This window comes from Corythoichthys intestinalis, chromosome 22 (assembly GCF_030265065.1).
Source record: "Corythoichthys intestinalis isolate RoL2023-P3 chromosome 22, ASM3026506v1, whole genome shotgun sequence".
Classification (NCBI taxonomy): domain Eukaryota; kingdom Metazoa; phylum Chordata; class Actinopteri; order Syngnathiformes; family Syngnathidae; genus Corythoichthys; species Corythoichthys intestinalis.
This window is the reverse complement of record NC_080416.1, coordinates 20,320,667-20,335,518: the sequence shown is the minus strand read 5'-3', so window position 1 is coordinate 20,335,518 and position 14,852 is coordinate 20,320,667. Positions and strand designations below refer to the sequence as shown.

General features: G+C 39.9%; 2 protein-coding genes across 7 annotated transcripts in view; one reads left to right on the top strand and one right to left on the bottom strand.

The window, feature by feature from the left end:
- Positions 1-8,357, top strand: part of dlgap3 (discs, large (Drosophila) homolog-associated protein 3) — a 181,582-nt gene extending 173,225 nt beyond the window's left edge. For 3 of the 5 annotated variants that reach the window (XM_057828430.1, XM_057828431.1, XM_057828432.1), the window contains 7 exons: positions 83-597; positions 1,210-1,304; positions 1,989-2,208; positions 2,335-2,629; positions 2,734-2,825; positions 3,023-3,169; positions 3,544-8,357. In XM_057828430.1, coding sequence (XP_057684413.1) covers positions 83-597; positions 1,210-1,304; positions 1,989-2,208; positions 2,335-2,629; positions 2,734-2,825; positions 3,023-3,169; positions 3,544-3,849 — 1,670 coding nt within the window. In that variant the 3' untranslated portion in view covers positions 3,850-8,357. The remainder of the gene's footprint in view (positions 1-82; positions 598-1,209; positions 1,305-1,988; positions 2,209-2,334; positions 2,630-2,733; positions 2,826-3,022; positions 3,170-3,543) is intronic. The other 2 variants (XM_057828434.1, XM_057828433.1) reach the window with 1 other exon arrangement.
- LOC130910844 (tissue alpha-L-fucosidase-like) overlaps positions 1-12,584 on the bottom strand; it is a 45,758-nt gene extending 33,174 nt beyond the window's left edge. The window contains exons 1-8 of one of the 2 annotated variants that reach the window (XM_057828436.1): positions 12,117-12,584; positions 11,659-11,793; positions 11,397-11,534; positions 11,191-11,296; positions 10,915-11,115; positions 9,854-10,044; positions 9,318-9,417; positions 8,964-9,114 (exon numbers count right to left, since the gene is read on the bottom strand). In XM_057828436.1, the coding sequence (XP_057684419.1) occupies positions 8,980-9,114; positions 9,318-9,417; positions 9,854-10,044; positions 10,915-11,115; positions 11,191-11,296; positions 11,397-11,534; positions 11,659-11,793; positions 12,117-12,457 (1,347 nt within the window). In that variant the 5' untranslated portion in view covers positions 12,458-12,584 and the 3' untranslated portion in view covers positions 8,964-8,979. Of the gene's footprint in view, positions 1-8,748; positions 9,115-9,317; positions 9,418-9,853; positions 10,045-10,914; positions 11,116-11,190; positions 11,297-11,396; positions 11,535-11,658; positions 11,794-12,116 lie in introns of those variants that run through there. The other variant, XM_057828435.1, reaches the window with a different exon arrangement.
- Between the last annotated feature and the right edge of the window lie 2,268 nt (positions 12,585-14,852).

Genomic DNA, 14,852 nt, shown 5'->3' with positions numbered 1-14,852 from the left:
ATCCCTGCTTCCTAAGATACACCCTTTCTTTCAACCCAAATATGCCTCTCTCTTCCTTTCTCCCACCTTTCTGACACTTCAGTCTTTCCTTATCGCAAAGGTGCACCTCCCCCACTCCCACCTCGCATGTCCAAGTCTTCGCTGTCAGTGAGAGCCCAGAGCAGCACAGAGTCCACTCAGGACACCTACTACCAGAGCAGCCATGGGCGCCCCAAACTGCACAGTAACTCAGTGGACCTGGGCTGCTCCGACGTACCTTCGGGACGCTCTTCCAGAGTTGGCTACTACACTGCCACAGGCCCGGGGCGTTCCCGGCAGCACAGTAACTCAGCAGAGAGCCTTGACGGAGGGATCAGGGGATCGAGGGAGATGGTGCCTTATGGAGGAGGTCCAGGAGTTGGCGTGCGGGCAAAACACAGCAGCTCAGCTGACAGTCTGCTCGAGGGGCCACCAAGGCCAGCGCGGGACAGGGATGGTCGGGTTGGGGGAAGCCTTGGGAAGTCAGTCTCCTTGCCGCAGAACAGCATTGTTCTGAGTAAACCTGGAGGGCAGGATGATAGTTGCGGGAGGAAATGGAGGCCGTCCATAGCTGTGCAGGTAAGGAACAATGCCTGTCTAAGCGTTTTGAAATAAACCAGCATTTATTGTGGATGTGTATATGGAGACATATACACGCGTATACACTTTGCTCAACACTAGATTGATCAATTAGTAAATGTGTCACTTATCAGTGGCTTGCCTACTAACTCAATTTAATTACTTGAAACATGACATGCATGACAGTACTATCAAAATGCATTGACCTCCGACAACATTTAGAGAAACATTCTGTTGCTTTCTTGCCAAGAGAGAAATGAGATGAGTGATTAGATCGGCGTCTGGCCTGGCAGCTGTGTTTGTCATTCCCCAGATCGGAGTTTACTTATGATGCATACCAAGCACACATTTTTGACTGACTCAGATCCGACCTTTTCTCGAACACATTTTTTATTAGCTAACTTGTGATAACGTCACACCTGGGTCTTCTCCGGTGTCCTGCCTTAATTAACCTATGTGAAGCAGCTGTCATTATCGCACCATGTTAGTATATATGCTATTACAAACAAGCATCTCATGTAGTCAGAATAAATTTCACCACCAGTGACATAAAACCCATTTAAAAATTCAAGGTGTCAGTCCATGAATTGTGCTCATTCTCTTATATTCCAGGTGGACAGCTCAGAGACTCTGTCAGATTCAGATGCAGAGGGCAAAGCTCTGACAGAGGTCCATTCAATAGGAGTACAGGTGGAAGATGACAAAAGGTAAAGTCAAATTATTCACCACTTTACTGATTGCTTATGCTGTACACGTGACATTTAACAGAAGAGGAAATTTAAAACGTACTCATTTATATTATCCCCAGAATAAGTTTCTTCATTCAAGCTTCATCACATAATGCATAATTTAGAGAAGCCTTTATTTTTGTCTGGATATCCAACAGCGCAAAACACCTTTGATTGATTTCACCAAAATATTCTATTTAGCATTTCATCAGAACTCACAGCTTGATATCTGTAAGACCTTCTGCTTTTTCTTAACATTAGCGTGTCTTCTTTCTGCTGTGGTTTTGCATGAGCTGTGGCCGCTAAGCCCATGTTCAGATTCAAACATAAACAAAGCCTCCCACACTCGAGATCTAGCAGTGCACGTGTCCTGTTGTCATCGAGAATGATAGTGTCACATCACACTGTCGCACAGCATGGACAGGAGAGAGGTGTAAATGGTCATGACTATGTCCATTGACGTGTGCTCGTGCTGTATGCCAGATGATTTAACAGGACTTCATCAATTGTGAGTGACTAGTTTTGACAGGAGTGACAGCTTGATGCTCATTGCTTAAATTTTCCAGAAGGCATAAGACAAAAGAAAAAATAGTGAGGCTTTTCGTGCAATGGCACTGTGTAACCGGATGGCTTTGGGCCTGCTGTGACTTCCCCGTGTCACAGACGGGCCCGTTTCAAGCGCTCAAACAGTGTGACGGCCAGCGTGCAGGCTGACCTGGACCCTGAGGGCTTCCCAGGACTCAGCGTTGCCGTGCCAACGCAGGACAAGAGTCTCCAGTTTGGCTGCTCCTTCCAACGGCACTCATCAGAACCGGAGTCAGCTGGCCAGTTCACGGAATGCCACCGCACTGTGCATACACAGGGACAGTGGGCCTATCGAGAGGTATGTGTGCAGCTACTTATACATGCCAGTGTTTCCCAGGCAGACAGAATTGTCCTAGCTAAAATGGATAGGTATATCTCAGTGCTTTCTTCCAATGACTAGATGGATTTTTTTGTTGCATTCCAGGACTTTATCCAGAGTGGCTACACCACTGAGGCTTGTCCAGGAGACCCAAGATCCCACCAGCATCCGCACCTTCCACCGCGTTCCCACTCACCACTACCCCTTTCATCTGAGCGAGCATGGGCCGGGACACCTTCTTTGGAGGGTCCCCGGAGCCTGCCCGACTCGGGTAGAGCCTCCCCTTGTATGAGGGATGGAGAATTCTTCTTGCGCCTCTTGCAAACTGAAGTGGAAAGGATGGAGGGCTGGTGCCAGAACATGGAGAGGGAGGCAGAGGAGAATGAACTCCCAGAGGAGAGTGAGTTTGGGAGGGGGTGAACGGTATTTAAGATCATTGCAATAAACAATTCGTCTTCAAACTTTGCTTTGTTTTTTTTTCCTTTTCAAATGAATCCTTTTCAGTTCTTGAGTTGATTCGTAGTGCAGTTGGCAGTGCCCAGATTCTCATGTCTCAGAAGGTTCAGCAGTTCTTTCGTCTCTGCCAACAAAGTGTGGTGAGTTGATGCGGCTGTGTGTGAAATCATGACATCAACAATCTGTAGTCTTATTCTCATAATGCATTCTTCTTCTGGATCAGTCAAAAGGCTGTAAGATGGTTGTCCATATGGAAAAATCTGCCTTGGAAAGGACTAGCAGTGAATGAGTTAATCATCATAGAATACGTTTTATCTTCTCTCCTCATGTACCGCAGGACCCTTCTAGTTACCCACAGCCCACCTCTCAGGACCTAGCAGGCTTGTGGGACCTACTTCAGCTCAACATAGAAGACATCCGGGTCAAGTTTCAGGATCTCCAGCGCCTCAAAGACTCTGGCTGGAAGGTCCCCCCTGAAAAGAAGGTGAGCCAAACAACCATGGTTTGCCTCCAGCATATCCCCAGAGCCAAGATGGCAATGTGCAGAAGAGTACCACAGATGTCCTCAAAACAGTCACATGTTGTGAGAACGCAAAACAGCAATAAGAACTGAACAGAGTCCCAAACTTTTTGTTTACATTTTATTGCATTCTCACTAACCATTGTCTCTCTTTCCCTCTTTTTCTTTCATATCATGTCACTGACCATTCGTGTTCTTACCTCATTGTTTCTTTGTTTTTACCCAATGCCAATGCATGCACTACCCCAATTCTCCATTTAAATCCCACACAACACAAAACTACACAAAACCATGCATCCGCACCCATTGTCATCTTCAATGTGCATGCCGGGCTGTAGGAGGATAAGAAGCTTCCTCCTCCCTTACCAAAGAAGCCAGCGGGCGGGGTGAGTGGCAGCCTACGGGCCGATAGCGTCGGGGATGGAGGCGGCGGAGGCGGGCCAGGGGGCCTGTTAGTGCCTCGTGTAGGTGGACACACTCTACCAATCAGGGAGAAATCCCTGGACCTAGTGGAACGTCAGAGGACAGAAGCTAGGAGGAGGTTACTGCAGACCAAGCGAACTGCCTCCTTCAGGCAGAACTCAGCCACGGAGAGTGCAGACAGTATTGAAATTTACATTCCCGAGGCCCAGACTCGACTCTGAAATCCCCCTTAGTGACTTCACTCTGACCAGCGACCTAGTCCTTTGCAGCTCTGGATTATTTGCAGGTCATTACTAACTCCTCTGCTTCCCATTAAACTAGAGCATTTCCATTGATACGCTCATGATTTCTCTAAAATCAGTTCTCAAGCAGTAACAACCATTTCTGTGTCTTGAAAACTGCACATACTAATGACAGAGGCCTAAAAAATAGTGTAGCTCACAGACATAAATTATCGCCTTTTTTCGAATTTAAGAAATTTTATTTATTTATTTATGTATTTATTGTTTTGCTGACAAGAAGCACTTCACTTTTTGTAACGGTGATTTGCTGATGCTCTCACACTAGTTATTAGCATGCCTGGTCATGTGAAAATCACTGAAAATAAAGGGCTTAACAGGCACAAATCCTCCATGACAGGAGATGACAATGACACCCATAGGAGGGCCACAATTATATCTGTTTGATTTGCTATTCCCAGCAAAATTTACCCATACTCTTCACCGACACTGCCAGAGTAACTGAAGAGGGACGTCTTACAAACGCTGACAGTTTTTGATTATTGTAGTCCATAGGCATCGTGTTTTCTTCGCAACAGATCATAAAAACAAACCACTTTGTTACATGTTTGTTTGTTTGTTTTGGGGGGAGGGGGTAACCATCATAATCACGCAAAAGCGATTTAGGACAACACTGAAAAAAATAGGACAATTATGTTAAATATTTAATAAAATATTGTAAGAAATAAGTTGTAATGGGATCCGACTGGTCCGTCATATCACGAGAATAAAGATTATACTTTGAGTTTATTCATATAAATTATACTGAGACTCATAATATTAAATGTATTCCTATGTTATCCTAAAGATCTATGAGGTTTCCCCCTCTTGTTGTACCCCTATGGCTTATTTGAATGTGCAGTTGCTATTTTGTCCATAGTGTGCACAGGACTCACACTAGCCATTCCATTTGAGCCTTTCCAGAGTAGCGTCAGAGCCTTGAGAGCAGGAGAGCATCATAGGCCATAAAAATAGTCAAGTTTGATTGGCTGAAGTGGTTTCTCAGGACTTCGCTGAGGGGCTCTATTTCACTGTGAAATCATAGCACCACCAAGTGGTCAAACTAGGATTTAACAATAATTTGGAGTAGGGATTTAACTAGATGCCCTTATAAAACAGCCATGTATTCGCTTCCCATCAAAAAGCGAATATTCCTTTGATTCACTGCTAAAAGCAAAAATGACATATCTTATTTGAAACAAGAGAGGTCCCTGCTTAAGAAATTGTTTCTTAAGACTGGAAAGATAAAAAGAAACTGCTAGGACGCTATGGTAATCACAAGTATTGTGTATCTGATCTGAAGTGTTTTTGACTTGACAAAGTGCAGCAGTGTAGCATGATTTAAATAATTGTGTTCATACACAAGAGCAAGCAGGAACACATTTCTAATTTCAATATTTTGTATGGATGTTTTGTATAATGCTTGTGTGAATGCAGCAGCTCTGTGCTGATGAAGAGATGTGAAGAAAACCAATGAAATTCAGCCATTAGCATGATTTTCTCATCTCTTAATATTTGAATGAAACCTGGCAAATATTTTAATGGGAGATGTATATTTTATAATATAATCTACATTTCTAGATAAATAGATAAATGGTTACAGTGTACAAAAAAAAGCCTATATCAAATGTGAAATACCACTGTATTATTATAATTATATAGTTTAGTGTGATGTGTGGCATATCCAGACGCAGTACATGTAAAAAGATGATTATGTGAGTGCTGGGTCAGGTTCACAGGGTAAAAAATAAATAAATACATGAAACAAAACAGAGAGAAAAAACACTGGTAGTTGCCAAGTCAAATCCTCTGGCGCTTTTACATGTTTGAATTGCATATCTCCATCTTTCACTGGCTTTCTCCCTGTATTTCCACTCTAGAACCAATAACATGTGCCTAACCAGCTATGTATGGAGGTTACTGTTCAAGTTTACAGTGTCTACGTGCTGTATATGAGACATGTACATAGAAAAATAGCAAATGTGAGAAGTTCAAAAATGTTTCAGGCCCCTTTTAGTTAATTTTCACTGAAATATTTCTGGAATACTTTCAGTTGGCACTGCATGCTTTGAGAGAGATTAGCCATCTGACAAGAGAGCTAATTTTGTAGCTTTAAAATCTTTGTGTAGAGATTCTTAAAAGACAATAATAATGGCAATGGACAAAAAGTGCTGAAGGAAAAGAGAGACCCTAAGTGCTCCATTCATTTGCATCAGTGTCAAACGACAACAGCTGTGGTTGAGGCTCATCAAACAAAGCACAAAAACCTGCTTTTTCTACTCTTACTCCACTGTGAAGAACTCCTTGACTTGTCTTTTCATCGGGAGGATTCAACAAGTATTTATCCACAGTATCAACTTCTACACTTCTCAAACAAAGGCACTCATCCACCAACAGTGTTGCAATTTTTAAAGTGTTGCCTATCCCTCTCTTTGCGCACAGTGCAACTGCAAGGACCCTCGCTATGAATATCACGAGTTCTGAGCACTCACCAGACTGACTGTATGCCACAAAAAAACTGTCACCTCTTTTGAAGGGTGCAAAAACCCCATTTCAGAGCCACCCTCGAGTACCTCAGCCTTTTTAACCCAGGCCTCTGTCCTCAGGGGATTCTCTATACAACAACACATCACCAAAAACACCAAGGACACACAAAATATAGTGCTTTTTGAAATAATTATTTCAGACTATGGTGGATGCAGCAAGAACTCAAACAGTGCATAATTTATTGGTGAAAGAGGGGATTGTAGCTGCAGATTTGAGTTTTAGGTAGACATTTCTAAAAGGCTGTTCTAATGGTATTCATAATTTATTCCAAACAGAGGGCTGCATTTTTATTTTTCAATTATTTATTTGTTATGTATTTATATGTTCACTCTATACAGTACCGTTTCATTGGTATTTTGCCTTGTAAATCATTTGAACAATTACAATGCAAGTTTGACAGTTTGATGGATACCATAATAATGGTCAAATCCACTCCCAAATCATTGGTTCAAACCAAAAAGACCATCTTCCTCTATGTATTTTTGGACATGAGTACCTACCAAATGTTATGTTCCCAATTAACACTGGCTTCTAAAGATTGTCAGGGGTCATGTGACACCATAAGTTTACTTTTTGGATAACAAAAAGGTCCTCGATGACACAATTTCTGGTGCCAGTAATTCTCTTGTTAATTTATATCGAATCGTTCTCAAAACTGCATGTGTTATACAAATAGGCTGTGTAAACGTTATGTTTGTACAGTCATGCCCCCATTTGGACCTTTTATATAATTGTCAGATCAGCCAGGGGATGTATACCTGAAACTCCAATGTGCCTTTAGCACTGAGGTGTACTATATTTGACCTGTGTGTATCAATACTGTAATGCTGTTAGAAAACGGATCACAAACTGAGCTATTACTGTGTAATTACCACACACACACACACACACACAAAAAATCCTGCCACTCTTTTGTTTACAAAAATGTAAATACATGTTGCCAACAAACATTGCTCTACTCAATATCACATATATTGTTATTGCAATATGATTATTAGTTGTAGAATGATTATTGCCATTAAAAAGGGGGGTTAATTATTTCCACCGCCGTCATTGTTATAAACATATTATATATAGCAAGGGATGAGTCTTGTGTACAATAACTAGCTTAATATGGTAGGACTTGTCTTAAAAGTGCTGCTAGAATGGACAACAAAGGGACATGAACTCTGGGAAGACGTATTTCTCTCTGGGATCAATGATGGACACGTCCACAGGGAGATTGCAAAAGAGGGCGTATTCAAAAATGAGTTGTGTGCTGTTTGTTCTCCTTTGAATTTCCATTCAGTTGAGGAACTTGTGAAATTCATAGATAAATGGACTTCACACTCTGTAATCCACTAGAAAATGTAGCAAAAGCTCAAATGTCCTTTACTGTTGTTCCATCAGCTCATCTGTCATTTCGCCCAAAACACCTGAAGGGTCTGACACACCGAGCTTTTCTGTCTTTCAGCTCCTGCTCTTCTGTTGAATACAGTGCCAAGACAGCATAGTGTACATAGAAACATTTTTGTTGTCATTTGAAAAGAAATGACTGAAGCATATAGCAATACCATTGAGATGTAAATGTCCATTAACTCCAGAGAAGCTGGGTTAAGAAAATGCATGCATAAGAAACACCACGGCAACTTGAAGAATTATAGGTTGGAATCATGGTCAATGGTTCAGTTTGTTGTGTTGTAGTTCTCATTGTGTACATATCAATTTGTATTATTTCTTGTAAAAGTTTTATGGCTCTGGATGTGTCCAAGGAGCACGTCTTAAAGCCCAGAGAGATGGCACACTGTGACGTGGTTTACCCCTCAACACAGAATGTAACACGGTCTTCGTTGTCAAAACATTTTCTAAAGGCTAATATTATTATTATTAATATGATTACTATAAAGCTATTTTAGCCAGTTAAATGAGGCTGCTGTGTCTACTTTGTCATTTGTTCTCATTCTTTTTTTTTTGAAGACCAAGATCAGATATGTTTATGAAAAAAACATCGACAACAAGGCACCTAAGGTGTTGGTCAAGATAATTTTCCTCTTAACGTAGTCTCTTTGTTTCTCGGGATTTACACTTGGAAGCTGGCCTTGTCACTCGATATGTCACACTAAATATGCCTATAGAGACTGAGGAATGTTGAGTTATTTATAAAATGTAAATAAGACGGCCGATAATAAGAAACAGCAATTCAATATTTATTTCATATTTAACTGTCTTGAAAGCTTCAAGGAAAACCCTTTATATTACATTCCAAGTATGGTTTAAGAGCTACCATAATGTAGTTACTTCCAGACCCCAGAGAAATTGATGGGAAAATATATTTTATTGATTACTTTTAAAAACAGTAAAAAAGAAAATGTTTCATTTGCTCAATCATTAAAAACATGTATTTTCTGTCAGCAAAACAACAACTTATGCAATTACGGGGAGTCCTCAATTTCTTCTTTTACTGTGGTAGGTAGATTTCATACATAGCAAACATACAAGTTATTTTCAGATCTTTGTTTTGAACTTTGTACCTTAAGATTTTGAATGTCACTGTATGCCATCCAGTTTGAGGGTCCAGGCTTGTCCAGCAGTGTAAGGCAGCTCAGGTAAAACAATAGTAAGGCCAGCATTTGGCTTGATTGGAGACCACGATAAAGGATTAGGGTCCCCCAACAACGTTACCTTTAGGGTCAATGATGTATGAGTTTTATAAAGGCGCATTTTCTCTGTGTTTGGTTAGCATCATGTCAGATTCAAGTAAAATTTCAATGCTTTTTTTTTTTTTGCCCTACAATTGTAGCAGTCCATCTATTTTTTTTTTAAATAATCAATAATATTTAAAATAATAATTTAAAAAATAAATAAAATAACAGGTTTCTCTTTACCGTGGTGACTGCAGAAGTTTTGGGCTCCAAAAGTTGCACAGTGGGTTTGGAGGGTTTTCCTGTCATTATGGCAAAAATACTGTCCCCTTTGGATGTGTACCTAAAACAAAAAACAACAACAGCATTTTAATACTCCAGTTACTGCTAAGGCGAAAATTCTAGAAAGAACATAACAAAAAGTATCACAACTAAATTAACTATTTTCTATCAATATGACTGACTCCTGTCAAAATTAATTTAGAATATTTATACCTCACTTTTTAAAACCTAAGCAAGCCAACAAACTGTATACAGTTCTTGTGGAAAGAGTGTAATAATACTAATAATACACAGACTGAAAAGCTAATAAACTTTGTTGTAAACATGCATCAGAACCACAACGCTAGGTAAATTGCCATGCATTGTATTAGTTATGCCTTAAAGGAAGTGTTTATTTGATTAAGTGGATGCAGCACAGAGTGTTTAATGACCTCTAATAGAGCAGAGCTGAACATTTGAGGCAATATGTTGGTTGTTTCCCTGAATCCTGAACCTACCATATTGGTACAGAGGTGTTTTCAAATTGGACTCTCCAAGGTTTGGAGGAGTAGATGGCCTCCCCGTTCACTTCAAGCCAAGCACCAACTCCCCGCAGTCGCTCCTCAAACACTGCTGGGATCATTCCGTCTGGAGTGGGGCCCACATTGAGGAGGTAGTTACCTCCCAGTGCTACAGTTTTGACCAGATCCTAAGCAGAAAGTAGGTCAAGAAGTCATATATGTCTGAAGCTTTCGATTATTTAGGTAATCGTTTAATTTATTGATTAGTTCGAATTTTTGAGTAATCGGAATATGAACATTTATGCGTTGCAGAGTACATTTTTGGAGATGTAAAACAAAGAAACTAGTGTTTATGCTTGCAATAATATTTATTTTGGCTTGCTAAGATTGCACTTTCAAACGAGCATTAACTGCGAATACAAAACAAAATTTCTGAGTGTTTCTTCAAATGATGCAGAATTTTATATTCATTTCACAATAGCAACAAATGCATTTAAAACTCAATTAAAATACCTGATCTTAGCCTCAAACGGTATAAAAAAATTAATTAAGGTCTAAGTACAACATAAGAACAATTTGCTAACCTGCATAGCAAAATTCCACAAGCTTAAATGCTATAATGGTGCCAACTTTTTTTTTTAATAAACTCTTTAAAAAATCGTTCAAACACATACTGTATTTGCACATAAAAACTGTACCAAATATACTGTACTTTTAGACTAAATAACGAATAAACAAATATATTAGCTCAGACAAAAACTTACCTTTCTGTTGGTTTTAACAGGGAACAGCTGGATTTTGCCATGTCAGACGAGATATGTTTTACTCCCTATTGCAACTAGAGGGCAGTGTATCCACCCAAATCAAATTAAATGTAAACACTTTCAAAACAAACCATTACAGCGCCATTCCAAGTAAAAAAATCATCGAAGCAGAAAAAATTTGATTCAAAACTTTTTTCTAATCGACTTACTCGAGTTAGTTGATAAATAATTGCAGCACTAAAGTCAGAGTATGTACATTTTAAAAAAAGAGAGTTTGGGATTTAATTCACTCACCTCTATGATGTCGGGCAGGTCCATTAGGTCACTCAACTTCATATTCCTACGATAGCCCCAAGACAGCATGTCCACAGATGTGCATTTCTCCCACTTATGTGTGGGCAGCTGGCCTGGAGTATACTTGTCCTCACAGTTGTAATAACCTCCATGTTTACATGAACAGCCAGCTCCCCATCTGTCATTTGTCACCACGGTATCCTAAAAAATATATGAAATTTGTTACTAAAATGAAGGAGGGGAAAAAAACAGTTCTTGCTTTATAATGACAGAAACCTTAACAGGGCTATCATTGTACAGCCAGGCAAGGAACTGGGTGGAGTTCCAGTATGTGTCAGGTGCCTCCCAGTCTCCATCAGACCAGATTACTTCAGGTCTGTACCTGCAATGAGGGTGTTCAAAATTACAATAAAGCTATACCACTGCATTCATTCAAGGCACATGTGAGGGATGGAAAAATGAAGGTACAAGCTACTGCTGACCTTACAACTATGTTATACAGTTCTGGTAATAGTTTGTGAAACACAAAGTTCTGTGATTTGAATCCATTCGACTTGTCCATCAGGTAAAGAGGGTGGAACCACTCGTAAAGTGAGTTGTATAGTCCAAAATGCAGCGACCTAGATATGAAAATATAATCACGCACTGAAGACAAGTGGCATGAAAGGCAACAAACTTAAATGCTTTTGCTACATTAGGAATGATATACAGTAAATTTATAGAGCATAGCAGCTGAGAACACACCGCTTCCGCACTGCCTCGCCCAGGTCACCAACTAGATCTCTGTGAGGACCAATATCGACAGAATTCCAGTTCCAGGAGTTAGGGGATTCCCAGTTGGTGAAACCTTCATGGTGTTTGGCTGTCAAAATGACATACCTGGAGTAATCATAAAAAACAGAGCAATGTGAAAACAATGGGGCAACTGTGGACTTTGTGGTTTTGTTCAATTTCCTGATTTAAAAAAAAAAAAAAAAAAAAAAAAAAAAGGCCTTAAAAAATGCTGAAACACACCCAATTGGTAAATACATTATCAAAATTATTGCAGCTCTTTTCTAAGAACACTAAATTATGCAAAAAGTACTCTAACAGGTCATAACAATATTGGTTTTAGATTATTTTAGATAGGGTCGATGGAAAACTTCTAATCTGTCGGAAGTTATTGTGCCCGAAAAAATTGGCAATTTGAGTACTGTACTCACTTTGCGCCAGAAGAGTTGAAAATATCAGCCCACTCCTCCGGGTCAAAAAATTGAGCGTGAAATTGTGAGGCAAATTCCGGATAGCTGAACCCAGGCGGGTAGTTGTTTTTCATGAAAGCCACACATTTGGGGTCCGGAGGATTCTGACCTTGCCAGTGCCACCAGAACCACTCACTGCCAAAACCGGGTACGGAAAACACCCCCCAATGAATGAAGATGCCCACCTTAGCCGCGTCGTACCAAGAGGGGAGCGGCCGAGCGTCGAGACTCGCCCAGTCTGCCGTGTAACGAGCTCCGGACTCCAGTGTGAAAAGTAAAAGAGCAAAAGTTACAATAAGCATGGTTGCATTAGATTAGCTGTTAGGATCATTATATTGGTCGTGTCAACTGTGACTGTAGTTTTGAATCACGTGGTTATAGTCACGTGAATGGTCACATGACGTTTTTTCCCACCGTTTTGGTCATAGAAAGCAGATATTTATATAGAGCTAGATGCGTAATGCGTCCTCTAAACCAATCGGGACGGCCATTATCACTTGTCGGCCATTTTGCGTCGGTATCACTATATATACTGTACTTTCAAATAGCTATAAATCGCTTAATTTTCAGTAAATTTTCAAACGGATTCGTTATTTACACAAGTGCAGTAAATTACCTGCAGTGAATACTTTAACCACTTTTATTTTCTTCACCGTTCAGTCTGAATCATTGCCATGTTAATAGTTTATTAAAAATTAAACCTTTTAAAAAATTGAAAATTTTGCTGAGTAATGAGTATTTTGGTGGAGAAAATACTCATCCTCCAATTACAACCCCTAGCAAAAAGTATGGAATCACCAGTCTCGGGCGCGCACTCACTCAGACATTTTATCATGTAGAATAAACTCTGATAAAAAGCTTGAAAAAATGAATTAGTTCAAAAGTGCAACTCTTTAGTATTCAGAAACACTAAAAGAAATGAATAAAAACATTGTGGTGGTCAGTAAATGTTAATTTTATATAGCAAGTGCAGGGAAATATATATGGAATCAGTCTATTCTGAGGGGAAAAAATTGGAATCATGAGAAATAAAGAAATAACAATCAAAACATCTCTAGTATTTAGTAGCATCACCTATGGCTTTTATGACAGCTTGCAGTCTCTGGGGCATGGGCTTTATGAGTATTCTTCATCAATTTGGTGCCAACTATCTTTGATTGCAGTTGCCAGATCATTCTTGCAGGTCAGATCCTTGCTGTGGACCAATTATTTCAATTTCCACCACAGGTTATCAATCGGGTTGAGATCTGGGCTATTTGCAGGCCATGAAATTGACTGGATGTGTCTTTCTCCAAGGAATGCTTTGACAGGTTTAGCTCTGTGGCATGGTGCATTGTCATTTTGGAAAATGACATTTTAAATTGAAGGGATAAGAAAGCTAAAATTTCAATGTAGACTTGTGCATTTATTGAAGAAGTAACCACAGCCATCTCCCCAGTGCCTTGTCAAGAGTCAAGAATCTGCATTGGACAAGGTGATGATGCCAGAACCTTTGTTTTGGTGCGGTTCCAGTGAGATTTACAAAGATGGCTGCCTGAAGAAGACACCAAAATTCCCTCAGTCCTTGATGATATGAGGCTGCATGTCAGGCAAAGGCATTGGGGAGATGGCTGTGGTTAAACCTTTAATAAATGCACAAGTTTACACACAATTCACAATTGAAATTTTAGACAGCTTTCTTATCCCTTCAATTGAAAATATGTCATTTTCCAAGATTACAATGCATCATGCCACAGAGCTAAAACTGTTAAAGCATTCATTGGAGAAAGACTCATCCAGTCAATGTCATGGCCTGAAAATAGCGCAGATCTCAACCCTATTGATAACCTGTGGTGGAAATTGAAAAAAATGGTCCACAGCAAGGCTCCGACCTGCAAGGATGATCTGGCAACTGCAATCAGAGACTTAGCACAAAATTGATGAAGAATACTCATCAAGTCCGTGCCTCAGACTGCAAGCTGTAATAAAAGCCAGAGGTGGTGAACTAAATACTAGAGATGTGTTTTGTTATTTGTTTCAATTGATTCCATATTTTTTTCCTCAGAATGGAGTGATTCCATATATATTTCCCTGCACTTGCTTGATAGAAGTAACATTTACTGACCACCACAATGTTTTTTATTCACTTCTTTTGTTTTTGAATGCTAAAGTGTTGCACTTTTGAACTAATTCATTATTTTTTCACGCGTTTTAAGTTTGTTCTACATGATAAAATGTCTGAGTGAGTGCTTGTCCAAGACTGGTGATTTCATACTTTTTGCTAGGGGTTGCAGATTCGCTGCATTTGAGCCCGCCAGAGAAGTCTATTGCTCCAAGATGGCCGCTGTTTACGAACGCTGCAGACCACAACTTTTCGCATCCAGCTCGCTATGACAGGCTGACGTTGCGACAACATTCAGTGTTACCAGCGACACATATTAAACCAGGTTAATAAGTACAGGTTGGTGTCAGATGACAAAAATGTATAGATATTTGTGGGGAGGGGGGCTTGATTTGGAATAACTAATTTAACTCTTTTATGAAACAGCAAACAAGTATCAATACTTATCTGCCGGTATTTTTAAGTACACTTGAAAATCCACTTAAGTACCAAGGCAAAAATATTTCTCAATTATAACATAAATCCATTTCGATCATTTTACACGCTGCGGAGTAAAAACCAACTCAAGGATAGTCCCTTGAGGTGCATCGTCTCAG